The following is a 17,099-nucleotide window of genomic DNA, read 5'->3' as shown; positions in this document are numbered from 1 at the left end:
TTGTACATAGAAAAGAAAAGCACGTTTCCATTTATTTAAGACTTAAATAACCTGAATGGGAATTTATTTTAACAATTTTTAAACCATAACAAATTATAAACTCCAGACTCAGCCAAGTAACCACTTTTGGGTGTAATAATATTTATAGACATTATTTTTATTAAAAGTCAAACTATTTTCCAAGAGCTTTTTTCCCCCTGAGTTTACATAAGTGTGGAGCACTTGTTGGTTGTTTTTCTGTTACTCCTTTGTTCAGTTTGCCAAACCAACATGATGTTTGCTCCTTGATGGTTCCTCCTTTACAACAGCTGATACATACCCCGTTTTTTATGTTTGACAAAAATAATTACTAATTATAGGAAAAAAAATTGGTTTTGGAAAAGTGAACTTTTGTACTTTTTGTTTGGTAAACATTTAAAGCTATTCAGCTTGCCAGATAATTTTACATGAAAGGGGAAATTGATTCATTTTAAAACATTTTAATGGGAGTTTTTTCCCCAGTAGGCAGTGGCTAAAGTGTTATACACATTTGTAATCCACCAACTGTAAGCCACAAAGTCAGAGTATTCCTTTTTTTTACTTTGTATAATGTGGCACTTAGCTTTATACCACATGCCTTTTCTTATGCAACTGGCCTGTAACTTAGAGCCTCCGACCTGCTAAAAAAAAGCCCCCAACCACCCAGGGGACAAGACCTAATTTAACATAAATATATCCATAAGCACACATATATATCCAAGGTAATTAGGGTCACAGGGGTTGCTAGAGCCTATCCAAACCTCCAGTTGTCTTTAGGCAAATACATGGTACACCCTGGAAAAGCATCCAGTTCATCACAGGGACACTTATAGAGACAGACAACCACACAGGCACACACTCACTTTTAAGGGAAAATGTGCAATGTCTAATTTACCTTCAAAAAGCTGGAATGCCCAGAAAAAAAACCCTCACATTCATACTAAGCATCACACTACTGTGTAGATCAAAACCCGTTCAGATTAAGCAAGAAAATTTATCAGTTAATGGTTAACTCAAAAATTCTGTACGTATTACATAATGTGATACACTTATAAGCCAAAAGCGAGTCTACAAGCATAATTTCTTCCTAAAAAAATATTAATAAATAAAAGAATGCTGTAAAAGGTCAAATTAAAAATACTAAAACACCTCTCTGCAGTCAGAGTAATTGGGTCAAATTGCTTCAATGGTCTCATTTCCTCTTTATTTTCTTCCATGACAATCGTTGGATACAGTGGAAAACATCAAACATCTACACCAGCCAATTAGAATCCATGGCTTTAGTAGCAAATAAAGGCTAAACCAATCACAGAATTGCTCCTCGAGTTTGTACCAGTGATCTACAAATGACATTAACTGGGATTAAAAGCAACTAAATCCTCCCCAGTTTAAGGTGGAACAGTATAGACCTGCTTTTTGTAATCATAATATGTTTTTGTACAAAACAAGCACTTATCAAACTTTGGATGATGAATGTTTTCCAGTTAACAGAATCAGAGACCCTGTCCAACTCGACGAAAAGATGTATACAATACATTTCTCTGTGTGTCAAGGAGGACAGAGCTCCACTTCGACCTACAGTACCTTACCTCACTCCAAGTAAATAAGGAGCAGGTCTGTTTTCATTTAGAGTAGTCCCCACTGTGACAGCCACAATGAAAAGAGCGCTGCTTTAGAGTGCGGCAGCCATAGGAAACAGGCAGACTGGCAGTGATCCTAGTGACGGTTGCCTCGTTACATGTCTTCATTTCTTAGTTTGATTTGGGGTGTCAAGCTGTCAAAGAATAGACTGGCACCAAAGCACTTTCTGTCTCTCTTCTTCTACCTCTCTGTTTCTACTCCCTATGTACAGCACTCCTCCTCTGCGGTTGCGTTTCTATTCCCACTCTATTTCTCGCTGTCTTTAACAATGTTTTCTGACTGGTCAAAGCTGACCCCTACTCCAACCCCCTCTCCACCATCTCCGTTTGCAGGTCTTGCCAGGGCTGTTCCCTCTCTTCGTTTCTGTCTCGGTGTTTCTGTGTTCTCTCTTTCCTCCCTGGCAGAGGAAGTTGGACCAGTCTGTTCCTAATGAACCCCTGCAGTTTTCCAAACCCCCACTCTGATTTCCTTAAGTGACTCTGGCAGGGTTTAAAAAGAGCCCTTGGTTGCTGCAAGACGCATTCAATAAAAATGTCAGATGAAAAGATTAGAACCTTCTTTTTACTTGTTCTTTGATTTGGTTTAGCATCAGTCTAGATAAAATATGTGATCAAAAAGCAGAATGTGAATGGCTTGTTATTATAAAAGGCTTCATTATTTACTGAAAATGTGTATCATCATCCGTTTGTTTAAAAAAAATACGTAGAATTAAACCTTTAACAAAACCAAATAAGGGAACTTAAAGATGTTTTACTTTTGTTCTTGGAAACTTTAGAAATGCAGGTATTACATGAAGACCAGCTAATTTAATGTTTTTTCCAACTGTCCATTTGGCTTGTGTTGCCACAAAACTCTGTTAATCTTAACAGTAGGAAAAGTACGAACATAAAAAGAAAGTATTAAACAGCAAAATGAAGCAGCTTATTCAATTCCCACGAAGTCTAATCGTTTTTCGAAGAACGTTCTCTAGTCTAGACAAAGACGCTGTCTGGTATGGTAAAGTGTATTGTCCAAGGACAGTCACAAAGTAAATCAGGGCCAAACAGCAAAAATAATAATAAAAAAAACATTCAGGAAACCCATAAAATATGTTACTTATTACTAAAAACGCATATAGCTAAACCAATGTGTTATTATTTAAGGAAAGGTAAAATGTAAAACAAAAACCGATGGTGGGTGTGAAGACACGAAGTTTGGACCTTTGACTTCTTTTGTGCCACACAAACGTTAGTAATGCAGGAAAAAACTGGACCGGCAGCAATCAGCTGCCTTATTTCCACAACAAATTGCTTCCCCACGTCGACATTTATTCTGTGTCTGGAATTCTCCCTGAAACAAGCACAAGGGCTGCTCGAGATTAATCGGTACAAAAAAACGACCCCGTCTTATTATTCCTGGCAGAGGGTAAACAACCACTGCTTTGACAAGCCTCCCATTTTGCCCCGCACACTCAAGGGTATCGGCACAGTTCAGCCGCTGTCAGAATGGAGTGTTTGTTGCCGCACAATGGTGGAATGAGAAAGGGAGGCAGGGAGAAAAAAAACAAGCAAGACAGCTGGACGCCCGGTTAAGTCGCTCTCTTATTTCAGTCGTCTTATCAATCACTGTTCTGTTTTTGTGTGTGTGCCGTTTTACGTGATCTACTTGGACACATGGAAACTTTAGCTAAACATGTTGAAGGACCTGACAGACAGCGAGCAGGCCGACGCTAAGCTTAGCCCAAACTGGCAAAGAAGGCTGACCGCCAAGAGAGTCCACTTTTTGTAGAATCTGATACAATCAGGGAACAGGGGGCCAAAAAAAGTATAAACTGATATGATAAAATGAACACACAGAAAGGTAAATGCATCCGTGACATCCAATTTATCAACAAAAATATCTGTGGTCCAAAGCTGTCACTCAAAAACAAATCTAAGAATATAAGGGAAGTTTCAAGGCTCTCTCAGTACGAAGCATACCCAGAAGACGTCCATGTGTCACTCAGTAAACATGCAGTCTATACCATCCTTCTCAATCACATGCATTCACGCACACAGTCACCGACTGCCATACATGCCTATGATGAATGACTAAATGTTGGGGTGCGCTTTCAACTGCCCCACATACAAGGCCGGTGCTCTACTAATTTGATACTTATTCCATGAAATAGTCATGTTTGGGGAGAATGAACGTGGATGGAGACAGACAGTCTCATACATCATTCTAATTATTCTTTAATAAAGCTCATATAAGCCAGAGAGTGGCTTACAGGTCACTACTGCCATCTAGAGTTCACAAGAGGAAGGACAACTACCCACAGGTAAAAAAGAAAAAAAGTGGTGAAACAAATTATTTTAAATGAAAATTCAACTTGGTGTCAAAAATGAGAAAAATGCAAAACAAGGTAAAGTTAAAAGGGACTATTATTTAGTGTTATTTTTTTATTCTGCTGTTTGCCCCTACCCAAGGTAATTAAATCTTGAAAGGCTAAAAACTATTTTTTGAATTACAAATAGTACATAAATTACTGTTAATTATATACCCAATGCTGTTAAAATTAAAATAATTCTTAAACTTCAAAAGAAAGAAATCTGAAAGTCAGGCTAACCTTTAGGTCCATTATCTAAAACTATACAACAAACATTTGCACATCGCCACTCTTTACACTTAGATAGTATCACTTCAGATACAAAAGAAATTCCGTTTAAAGCTCATAAAAGTGGTGAAACTCCATCTGTAATGTGTTTCTGGAACATTGGGAAGCCCGAATTCTTTATTCATATCCATATGTGTTGTGATCCATCCGCAATTGTTGATGCAGTTTACTTCCCAGAAATACCTCACCACAAGCACACATACTCCCCACCCGATGGAAAAGGAAGTCTGGATTATGTTGAAAAGACAAGCAAACCAAACTCATCTTGAAACAATTGGGGACAGAGAGCAGGGAGAGGGGAAAGTCACGAGAAGGGGTGAAGAATCACCACCCCTGGGGGAGTAGTCCAGCTGCAGCCTATTGTCATGACGCCTGTTCAAACACAAACACTCTAAGACGCAAACAAACTTGTGCTACGGTTGACCCCACCATGCCCAACTCATTAGCTGTCAATCACTCCACGCAGCCATCCCAAAGAGGCAGCATGGCGGGAAGAAAAAGCACAAAAGGTGAACAAGGTGGTTTAGTTACTTTCATTAATAATCAAAGCACCTTTGTGCTTTAGTGGGATTATATCCTAAACAATGACGCGTAAACAAGCATGAAAGCTACTAAGAAAGATTTCTTCCTCTCTTTATATTGCAGCTTCCTGAGGTTTTTTTTTTCTGTGTTTCGTGCTGAATGCCTTCTCATCTCTCAGTGGTTAAAAAGATGGGCTGGAGGACGGCCAGTCACACACACATTAAAGAGCTCTATTCATCCAAGAAATACGACGTGATTTCCAGATACAGACAGAAAGCCTACATGTTTACACAAAAACACAGAGAAATTCATAGCTTAATGTCAAAAGTTTCTTAAGAAAACAATCCCACACACAAAGACGAAACACATATTAATTTATACACTCATTTAACACATGTTCGTTTCTCCAACAAGCACGCCAACCGTCCTCCATGCTGCCAGGAGCCCAAAACTTGAGAGACATTTGCAGAGTCTGTGCACATATGTAATTATTTATGCCATCTACATAAACACAAACTTGCTTAGAGTGTACTAGCTTAATAATGTTTGTACGTTGGTCACATAATTAAACAGATCTCTGAATTTCTAACTAATTAGAAAAAATTGAATTACTAAATGTGACACAATTTGTCATACCAATTCAGGCCACATGGACTATCAACAGAAAGCAAAGAACTGTCACATTGCTTTTTATGCTTTGCATTAAGTAAATAGCTTTATATAACTTGAATCACGCTGTATCTGGTGTCCTCTTTTGCCCACCTAATTGCAAGATCGTGCAAAATTTACCAGTAAAATCTGTGATTTCTGAGCCACGGTTTATTTTTTATTCAGTATTTTTTTCATTTTGCTTTCAGTAGATAATAAACATAGTGGGAGCACCCCATAAAGCAAACACCTTGGCTTTGAGAAAAGAAGAAACAGTCAAAGCAGATTTTTTTTGTGTATGTGTGAGCCCACGTGTGTGCACGTATGTGTGCGTACGGCGCAGATCACGGCACAGCTCAATGAAACGCCTTTCTTATACGAGACACAGATGCTGTCTGGGCTTGCTTAATGAAAGTGAACGTCTCGGGTTACGCCATTTGAGCAAGCGTTTGTGCATGTGTGTGTGTGCGTTTGTCTATGTGGTACCACTGTTTTGAATGTCAATAGGAGGTAAAACTTGTGTTAAAACTCTTTTGAATTAAGATAAGGATCATACTGTCTTTTTTTTCCCTTCTCATTTTTCTTTCAATACATGTTTTGAGCACAATGTTCCTTTTTAAACGCTTGGTTTGGTTTGAGTTATCACTCTTGTCTTCTGTTTTCACCGCTGTAACAAGTAATTTCTCTTAAATACGAGTATTTCAATCAGGTATCCATGTTTGCAGACTTCTTGTTGCACCTTATTTTTGAGATAAAACTAGTGTATAATACATCATAGGGTTTTAGTACAGTAAAACACTGAAATACAATGTGCCCTGTGCAACAGAAGTTTGGAATTAGTTATTTTATACATATATTTTTAAGTATTTCTTCTTTTTATTTTTAAGTACAGATGGAAACTGTGAAAGGAATGTCTTTCTGGACACAGCTAAAATCATTTTCTTCTATACGATACCATCTAGCTTTCAGACAACTAACTGATTTTCAGTCTATCCAAGTTGAACTTTCATTTCCTGACTGCTTGCTCAAAATTCAAACAACTGACTTTGACATTCGGAAGAGTACGAGAGGATGTTGTCAGAACAGCAGACTTGGTAAAAACCCCAGCGAGGTGTGGCATGCGTAATTCACTGTGACACCAGTTAGGAAACTGGAGCGGTGAAGTCTGCAAATTCAAAACAAACCTGGAGGCCTAGACGGTTAAAAAATCCTGACATAGTTTTACTGTTTTTAGAGACTTGAAGGTAAAAAAAAAAAAAAAACTTTATGTTGAAACGGGGTGAAATAGATTCATTTTACAACAAAATGATCTGCTAAAAAAATGTAATTTAGACCTGAGGGACTGCCACAGGCTACCGTTTGTGGCAACCAGCCTTTGGGCCTGTCTGCCTTCTGTATCCAAAAATGAGTACCAGCAAAAAAAAAAAAAAAAGTGGTGATGAAGTTCTTTTAGACCTGACAGTAAATGCCACATGGATTTTAGAGGAGACCCTTATGGCTCCAATGATGCCCTAACTAATCAGCTGAATTTTGGAAATAAATGATTGTCACTGGAAATGTTGCGTGAAAGAGAAGCGGGCTTACGCCGTGTGTGTGTGTCTGTGCAAGTGGGTGTGTAGGGGGTGTTAATTGATGAGAGTTATAGAGAGCTGCTAGTAGCACAGGGGGGATCATTACTGCTGGAGTGGAACAACTGCATTCACGGCTGTTTGCTATGTGTCATACACACATAATGTCACGGTACTCCAGCAGTCAAAGGGAACACAATCCTTTTATTCTGCGTTGCAAGTCTCTTGGCTTGATATTACAACTGCTAAGCAGCACAAAACGAGACAGATAAAGTAGTTACGACTCTGTAAATAAACAAGCGGCAAACAAAGAAAATAAAATTAAAATGTCACTTTTTGCTGAAGCTAAAAACATGTTTTTCCGCTGGATTAAGAAGAGAATATTTCTATAGCTTCTCCCATCTTTGGCTCTATTTGTAGGAAGAGGTTGGGGGTGCGGCCACTTTGGGTTAGAGGATTTAGGTCACACTTAAAGCAACTGGCAGACATCGGAAGGGTGAGATACAAATCCTGGAGTGGATTTAAATCCATCTTCAAATTGATTGACATTTTTAGAGACTGGCACTGAGGAGCTGGAATGTTTTTAGTCAACCTCCCATCCTGGCCTATATTTTCACATTCCTGCACAACCTTTGTCTTGTTTTATATTCATCTACATCTGCAAAATATCTCTGCATTTGTGTTGATGCGTGTGCATGTCTTCATGCAGATAAGCGTGCAATCGCATGTGCATGACTGTGGATGTGTGCACCGCTTTCATTTTACATGTGTCTCCTAGCATTCAAAGGTGCATAAATAGATACTTGACACTGCGTGGGTGTGTGTGTGTGGAGATGTGTATAGGCAGTGTGTGTTTATCCGTCAGTTTGTGTTTCCTCCACTCTTGCTCTCACCACATTAGTTCTGGAGCCGCTGTTATTTCAGCAAAGGCAAAGAGATAATACAAACATTTAAAAAAAAAAATAGAAAAAAATCTTCAATTAAAAGTAATATTTTCAGAATGTTTGTAGATGTGTGTGTGTGAAGGTGATCTAAACCCCCCAGTTGTTTTTAACCCTTGTGCTCTCTTATGGGGTCCAGATGACCCCACTCTTATATTGATGTGTGATCCCTCCCATGACAAAGGTGGACAGGATTTTATGTCTGCCACGAACACCAGTGAAGCCAGAAAAAAGTTCAGCCCACTGTTCTTATGGGGTCCAGATGACCCCACTTTTAATGTAAACATGCCTATGATGGCACAAGGGTTGCAGTAAGTTGTTTTTTTTTAAGTAGAAATGATAAGTTTATTATTAAAGATTTTCAGTCTTACCTCCAACAGCCAGGGTTTGAGTTTGTGGTCCAGAATGATGTCAAAACCCAGGACCTCAAAGCAGACGCTGTCGCTCCCTGGTGGCTGGCCGGGGCGGCACATTCGGTAGGCGTGCAGCACGTGGGGCTCAGCAACTATCAGCGTTTTCACCACCAGTTCCTGGCAAGAGTCATGCATGGAAATATTTACATAGCTGAACTGACTGAATTACATTTTCAAATTGCAAAACAGTTTTTTTTTTTAGATAAATGCATTTTCTAATTTTTGTAGAAGAATCTCCGTTGTAGTTTATGATGTAACTCCAAAAATGTAGAGATACAACCAACAGAAAAATAAGGAATGTTTTAAAGTTGTTGAGTGGGAGTTTGTTAAACAGCAGGGGAGAAATTGAAATGATTGCTGGCACAGAAGATTTTGGTTTTTCACCATTGGCAGTGCTGATCCATCTGTGTTGCCAGTGGTGCTCAACCTGTTTGCATCTGTGTCTGCATGTGTTGGATGCTACCTTCTTGCCTAAGCAACACACAAACAAAGCTTTCCCTTACCAGGAGAGCTCCCCGCAGTGCTACTGACCTGAAGTTTTGCCCAATCCAGTCTGACTGCTGGGTGCAGGAAAGGGGGGTAAAGTGGTCTGGCTCTTGCCTGATAAGCTTGCACCTCCTCCTCTTTTTTTTTTCTTTTTCAATCCATGTTTTGCTCATACACTTCCACATAGGCGACAACCCATCTACCAATCTGACCCACAGGCTGCTCAGCACAAACACCTGGTCCCCCTTCCACATTTGTCCCCAAAGTCCCTAGGACTATCTGCTGTGTTAGTGTGTGTGTCTTTTGTCCTTGAACACATCACCTCCCTTATTATCCTGCGGCCCCTGGCCACAGTCTCACCCCTTTGTGTGATAGTCTAACGGCGTGTTTGTGTTGCTGTCTACATTTCTGCTTCCTTTCACAGTTTTGTTTTATTTTAAGCAAAATATGAATGTTGGTAGTAGTATACATAGTAAATTAGGAAAAAAATATTTTACATGACAAAATCCCATATTCGGCTCTGTTAAACAACCTACTGTCTTGAATTAGTTTAAAGATCCACTGTGAAGAAAATTGGGTTTTTGTGTCATATTTCTAATGATGGAGGACATATATGAGGGAAAAACCAAGATTAAAATGGCATTTCGGAATTTTACTTTATTTAAGTCTTTGTAAATAAGGAGCAGATGAAAAACTGCCATTTGAATAGACGACTAGATCCATGTACGTTTTTGTTTTTGTCATCCGAACTGGCACCTGGCAAAAGTGCACTATAAAGTCCATTTTGTAGTGCTGTCCAAATCTACAATTTCCCAAAAGTCTTTGTAAAAAACTAGAGTGTATCAATGATCACTATATTAGCAAATATAAACCACAATGCATAGTTATATTATGTACATGTTGATATGTTTGTATTTGAAGACTTTTAGAGGCATTGGAGTTTGTGTGTGGACAGGTCCCGCCCCTTTTGGACTAACATTTACACCTGACAGTAATGATTACAAACTTCCAGCAATATAGCATATTACATTTGTGTTGATAAACTACATACTCACCGAGATGTCCCCCCAGAACTTGGCCACATCATAGTCATTGCTCCGAAGGAACTGAGTGAACCAGCTGATGGATCTTTTACTGCCTTTGTCCACCGTTTCATCTCGCTCAAAGTTCTCGTTATGTTTGTTGACTGAATAGTTGGTAAGGTGCATATAGAGCTGGCTCTACAGAGACAAAGAAAAACCATACAAGATTTTTACATTTGTCAAATATCATACATAGAAAAAAAAATAAACAAGATATTTTCGATTTTGTTCTACGAAACTGAAGCACAGTGAATCCTTAGTATTTCAGATTCTAAACTCAGGTGTGATTTAAGGTCTGGTCATGTTTACTTGTTATTCTGACAGTAAGAGCACGTTTTATTTTTGTCCTTAAAGACTTCATTAAAACATGTTGTTCTCAGAGTGGAGTAGACTTGATGCTTCTTTCTACCGGAGGTGAAATCTGCATTTTTGCACAAGAAAAAAAACAAAAAAAATCTCCATCATGGGTGATTCCATTGTGTGGCATCCAAATTAATCTAAAGAAAAGCAAAATCACTTGTGTTTGGATTTAAATATGACTTGTTTTTCATAGTAAAGATGTATACTACTAAGTTTGGGTACATGTTAAAAAGGTAAATTCTAACAAACAAACATTTAGAATAAGTTAAATAAGAGTGTGCATGTACAAAATGCAAGTGTTTCACAATAGCTGCCACATGTTTAAGTCATCATGTGTATATAATGATATTAAACATATAAAAGCATGATGAAATAATTATTTTTAAAATAATAAATTTTATTCTTAATGTTCCCATCTTCAGTTCACTATTAAACAAGTGAGCAAACAACAAAAAATTAAAAATAAAATGAAGTTTTTGCTTTTAGTATCCTTGGCTTTCAAAAAAAGATATATTCAGCCATATCTCCACACAAATGGGTCTTTGTTGGATGCAGGTGTATGATTGACCAGATTTATCAAGTATGTGCTAATGATTACATTTTTTATGCATTTGAACACAGTTATTAACTTAAGCAGACAGCTGTGTGTATGCGGCTTTAGAAAAGGAAAATTGTAAAAAGCTAGTTTATGTTACAGGTCGTGCATAATAGTAAGCTTGAAAAAGAGCAATAAGGTTTGAGTTTCTTTCACTGCCGTTTGAAAGTTTCTCCCCCATTTTTTTGAAGCCTGGTGTTAGATGTGTTTTACAGCTTTATATGAGGAAAATAATAAAACTCTGACAAATGGGTGATGCTTATGGTTGGTTTGAATCAAAACTTAAAATGTTTGACCATAGAAAAGAGCAGTCTAGTCAATGTAAAGCTGTAGAGTAATAACTAATGAGCATCTGTAGGCAATAGGGATAAGTTTGCAACTTCCTTCCTACAAATGCAGTTTGATTGTTGGTTCAAAAAGATAATTTCACATGCTATCATACCAGCAGGTCATTGATTGGCCAGAATTATTTCTCTGCAGCAGAGAAAACAAAAGCAAACCACAGCCATTAGGAACTTTTTAGTGCAAAAGGGCTTGTTTTGACCCCAATTTAGCTCTGATGTCAATATTGCTGGCTTTGTCTGAAATTGTTTGAAGTGACTTAAGGATCTACATCTGCAGAATTTATTTAGTTTGTTCTCCAAGAAGTTGGGAACTACTTCCTTCATTTCAAAGCTCTGTGAGTATACTGTTGAAAATTCATGTTGTTTTACAAGAAAGGTTAGTGTGGTTAGTGGGAAAATAGACTCACACCAATTACTATGTGCGTAATTATTGATTTATGCGTAACTTTGAATTTGTGTGTGTGTATTTCTTGATTTGGGGGTAATTTTGAATTTGTGTGTGTGTGATTCTTGATTTGTGCGTAATTTTTTATTTATGTGTGTGTGATTCTTGATCTGTGCATAATTTTAGACTTGTGTGTGATTCTTGGTTTGTGCTTAACTTTGGATTTGTGTGTGAGTAATTTTTGATTTTTCACTCCTACAATACATTTTGTGCATTACTTTGTGTACTTGCAATTGTGTTTGCATATGTACAAAAATGAATACAAATTTACATGTACAAAATTACAAAATTAAAAAATACAATTTACCCATTCACAACTTAAAATTACAACTTGAAACAAAACAATGTTAAAAAAAATTATGCATGAATCGATTGTTATGCACACAAAAATCTCACATCAGATATGTGAGTAAAAGCGGTTTTGTTTGTGCGTAACAAGCGATTTGTGTATACATTTTTAAAGATTTGTGTGGTTAGTTAGTTTCAAGCTGTTGTAATTGTAAATTTCATAATTTATGTACAGGTGTATTATATGAGTGACAAATCAAAAATTCCACAAAAAACTCTAGAATTGCACACAAAAATTGGAGTGAGTCTATTTTCTCTCCATAGTTACCACACAAAATACTGTGTAAGGAGCAATAAAGTCTACAGCAGCCAATCCACAGCCAACATTGTCAGCTTTCAAGTTTTTTTTATGTGTACTGAGTTAGATTTTTCTATTTTTGCAAATTTTACCAATATTTTATTTTTGATTTTTTTGGAGGATTTAAGGAAAAATATGTGAATGACAATAGCATGTTTTGCAATCAGTCAAAATAGAAAAGACAAGATGGCAAGAGGATTAAAGGTACTGTGATTTGAAGGATGACAATGTAAGAAAATTAAGTTAATAAAGATAATAATTGTATTTTACTGCAATATGTCTAATATGATATTTAGTTTAGGATGCTATAAGACTTTTTGTTTTATTTAGCTGTGATTTATTTAAATTTTATAAGCTTTAAGCAAAAATAATTCAAGAAATTCTCACATTACAGAATCATAAATGTCTTAAATTTAATCCAAAGCCGTTTTTACAGAAATGTGTTATTGAATGGTCATCGGTGCATTCTGCAGTCTCACTCTTGTTGTTTGCATGGTTAAATAAAACCAATCCTCTCACCTGAAGAAAATACATCCCTGTCTCCAGCCTAAATAGTTAATGCTGTGCCCGCAGGCCTGTCTGGGAGCCACTCTCTGTGGGACTCAACATCCATCTTCATGGCATGGCTCATTCCATCATGTGTCACACATAGAGTAAGACAATACAAACTTGTGCCTCGAGAGGGGTTTCAGGATGTCTCGATGTGCATTTGTGCTTTGGATAAGAATCGTGCTAGATAGGAGGTTCTCTGTGTGTGCTGCCGTGTACATCCCTTTATCTGCAGCCGTCTATGTTTCAGAAACCCTGAAGGCAAATATGGGGGGGTTTGATATTGTGAGAGAAGCCTGATAGACACACTTTAACACTCAGCGCTGTGTATACTGTATACTGGTGTGCAGGTGAACTCAAATACAAACCAAAGCTGTCTGTATATTTGGGGCTGCTGAGCTATTCTGTATGATGGAGGTTTTGGTGATTGATTATTGATCACTCAGAACACATGTTTTTCTTTCTTCCAACACCTGAGATTCGGTGTGTTTATTATATTTTCCCCACTCAGTCTGGTTGCATTTAGAAAAATGCATGTTTTCACTTGACGCACGCAATAGTTCTTTTGTTGACACTTTATTTTTGTAAAAATACATGTTGCAAAAAACTATGACCCTAAAAGGACTTTGCTGATGCAGCGTCTCATCCAGTATTGATGGCATAAACCTCAGTTTAAGGAAAATATGCGTCTTTTAAATCCCCACTGCTTGCAGAATGCAATAAAAATCCTCCAGAATACGACCCAAATGAAAGCCTTTCTAATAACACCCACTATTCAATAAACCAGAATGTGCAGACAAATGGTATTTCCAGCTGCTTACCACCCACAACTGGTTTGTTTTACACAAACACATGGATTTTGGCACACGAAGAATAATTATTATAGGAATATAACATGATTTGGAAACGCTGATCTTTGTTGATATTCCTTCTGACTTTTTTTTAGTACTGTAACTCCTCCTTCACCTTTATTTATGACTGAGTCAAACATTGAGGGAAAATGTCTACTTAATGTCATTGTTTTATGGCGTGATGAAGCAATTCATGTTCCAAGTCTAATGTCTGTTCAAAACTTCACGTCTGTTCATGCATCCGACAACATCGTCCCCGAATCTTAAGAAAACACGTTTCATCATTGACTCACCAGGTTGGCCTCACTGGGCGCATGGTACTTTTCCGTGCCCATGCGAACCAGGCCGTCGTTGTAAAGGAAAATGCGAAGCGGGTCGCAGGAAGTGACCAGGATGTAGATGCGCAGGTCAAACTTGTAGCCCTCCATCAGAAAAGGCTTGTCCAGGTACTCCTGGACAATAAAGTGCTCCTGGGCAGGAAGCTTCTCACAGTTTCGGATAAGCCAGATCCTGAATCAACAGAGACTATATTAATCCTCCAGGAGGGGAAATTATGGTGGCACAGTAAAATATGGCATGGTAAAGACAAAAAAAAGAAGATAATTAAAAAAATGATAGATGGGAGAAAAGAAGACTGTGAACAAGACTAATGACTCTGAAAACTGTCCCAAACTCCTACTGAAGCCAAAAATGGAGACAAACAAGATCCAAATTTTAGGTAATATTATTTTTTGTTATCTGAAATTCATCTGGACACATTCAAAAGATAAATAGCCACAAATTATTCAACAAATCAGTTAAAAAACAAAAAAATAGTCAAATGAACCTTACATTTATCACAGAATATTCAAGTTGACATTAAAGTCCCACTTAAACTTGCAAGTGGTCTTTTTATTTATAATAATGAAGCTTTTAGCTAAAATGCAAAAGACTGTGTCGTATTTTAGGACATAGTTTCAGCAATACGGAGGGAGTCCTTACGTACAATTTCAACAAAGAAATACTCAGAAACTTAGTGTATTTTTAAATTATTTTATCTATGTCCTCCATCATAAGAAAAATGCTACTATGTTAAAAGTTGGAGTGTGTCTTTAAGGCAAAAAAAGGACAGAACCAAACATTCTTCCAATTATTCAAGCCTCTGAGGCTCCATTCAAAAGCATATACAAAGTGCTTGGAAGTCTGTAAGTCTGGTAATCTTCTGAGAACCAAGGCACCTTAAAAAACATTCGTGTGCAAACCACTTTATTACAAATGACAGTTTGTCTGAGCTATACTCTGCCAGCATCTGGAGAACATGTGATTTGTTTAAAGCCAAATTCCACTCTGTCTGATTGGCACTGAGCATCAAATGGTCTGGTCGGGGCCGTTAGACTTTAGGCAAGTTAAAAAGAGCAGGCTCCATCTCCACCTCCACTCTAATTCATTTGCTTTGGTCCCACGTCAGTGGCACTCAGCCCTTATAATACCCAGACCATGGCTAGCTAGACTCGAAAAAAAATGAGTTGAGTTAGTTTGCGGACATCTATGCGGCTTTCCGATGGCGAGGGGCAACCCTTTCAAAGCAATGTGCCTCTGACTTCATGTGTGTGGAATACATATGTGTCAATCTTCCACTGGGTGAACTGACTTATATCACCATCACTCCTAGTTAAAGCAGACTTAGGGTAAATTAGTAACATGCACAGCCTGGAGGGATCCATTATACACATGCAAGCAGGCATACACAATCATCAGACCAAGCCAAGAGGAACAGACCCGATGGTACTTTGCCCTAAATGTATATTTGAAGGTGCTGAGATATTTTGACAGCAGGTCTCAGAAGGTAAAAACATTATTCTGACTCCTGAGAACACAATCAGATGCTCTGGGATTTATGTTTGTTTAGCTTGTTGTTTTTTTTTAACCAAATAATTACCCTCTTTAGCTAAACATATGGAAAAATGAAATTAAAGACAACCAAAATATATTGAAAAAAGCAAAAATGTGTTAAATTAGTCTTGAATACAGTGATTTTAAACTATTAACTTGGATTTTTTTTACCTAAATATTTAATAAAAAGGTTCTCGCTGCAGCTTTTGTTCCTGGAACCTGTTTTACTAGAACAGAGAAGCATTTAGCTGACCTGCTTATCCCTGGAAGAATAAGGGGGCAGGGCCCCTCATGTTGACTAACAAAATGAGAGGGGCCTCTATAACAGGCGGGGATAGGGTTAACAGTGTTAGTCGCGTAAAAGTATCTGAGGAAAAGATGACATGATTGATGAGCTGGGGTGTCAAATAATCACAGCCCACTCTCCCCTGCCTATTTAATTTGGCACTTGAGGGGAGCCCGACTTTTTGAGCTCTGCACACGCTTTTATTTTGTTTTCCTTATAACAGGCTGGGCTTCAGACATAAACAATAACTTCATTTAGTTGGCTGTCGGAAAAATAAATTACTGGGGAAGATATAACTTAATTTCCTGCCGCGTCACACTATGAAAAAAAAAAAGAGAAAAAATCTAATCTTCTGAGCTGACTGCCATTGAGTGGTCGAGCTAAACTCATCATCTTTCATATTCTTAATGTATTGCAATAATTCAGCCTTTATTCTTTAATAAATAAGGGCTTAGTGCAGCATGGATTTATAAGTAATGCTCACATTATACCAGAAAGGACAAATTCTAAGAGAATTAAAGTGAGGGGTGAAGCAGGAGAAATTCACACTTCAATATCTCCACCTATTGGTGCCATTTATACAGAAAATATTAAAACATGCTTTGCAATAACACACTTCAAAATAACATTTTACTGCAAAATTAAAAAGGAAAAATAGAGTTTAAAGAGGTTTTCTAAATGTTTGGATTACATTGTTTAGAGGGTTTTTTGTTGAATATTTCCTTTATAAGATATGTTTAATTAGTTTTCATTTCTATAATTAGGCTCCCAGAATGTTTTTAATAATAAAGTATATCTTTCCTGTTGCATTTTAGTTCATAAACAGAATCTGTTAAATGATTTTTAAAGGTAAGTGACTCTAGTTGGAACTATTTTTTTGTTGTTGTTTTTGGGTACAGTATCCAAAAAGAATTGATTTTCCTTTAATGTCAGTCGATAAAGTATGTCTCTGAGGCATTGGTACTTCCTCTCCAGTCTCTTTTTATCTTTTTTAGAGAAATAGAGTGATGTGATCAAAGAGAAAATCTGCATCTTTTAAAGCAAACTTTCCTACTCACAACCTGACAACATACAGTATATATTTTTTTTTATTTAAAGCTTTAGTGCAGAATTTAATGCATATAAAAGCTTAATAAAGGCAGAAATGTATAAAAATGTTTTACCTATTTTGTCATACTTTACCAGTTGTAATAATGA

At 37.3% G+C, this 17,099-nt stretch overlaps 1 protein-coding gene across 3 annotated transcripts in view; it reads right to left on the bottom strand.

The window, feature by feature from the left end:
• Positions 1-17,099, bottom strand: part of ttll7 (tubulin tyrosine ligase-like family, member 7) — an 88,093-nt gene that overhangs the window by 49,137 nt on the left and 21,857 nt on the right. For all 3 annotated transcript variants that reach the window (XM_024279040.2, XM_024279041.2, XM_036211483.1), the window contains exons 7-9: positions 14,038-14,254; positions 9,928-10,092; positions 8,345-8,503 (exon numbers count right to left, since the gene is read on the bottom strand). In XM_024279040.2, the coding sequence (XP_024134808.1) occupies positions 8,345-8,503; positions 9,928-10,092; positions 14,038-14,254 (541 nt within the window). The remainder of the gene's footprint in view (positions 1-8,344; positions 8,504-9,927; positions 10,093-14,037; positions 14,255-17,099) is intronic.

The sequence above is a fragment of the Oryzias melastigma genome, linkage group LG4 (assembly GCF_002922805.2).
Source record: "Oryzias melastigma strain HK-1 linkage group LG4, ASM292280v2, whole genome shotgun sequence".
NCBI classification, from domain to species: Eukaryota; Metazoa; Chordata; class Actinopteri; order Beloniformes; family Adrianichthyidae; genus Oryzias; species Oryzias melastigma.
The sequence above is the reverse complement of the archived record's forward strand: the minus strand, read 5'-3'. Positions and strand labels throughout refer to the sequence as shown.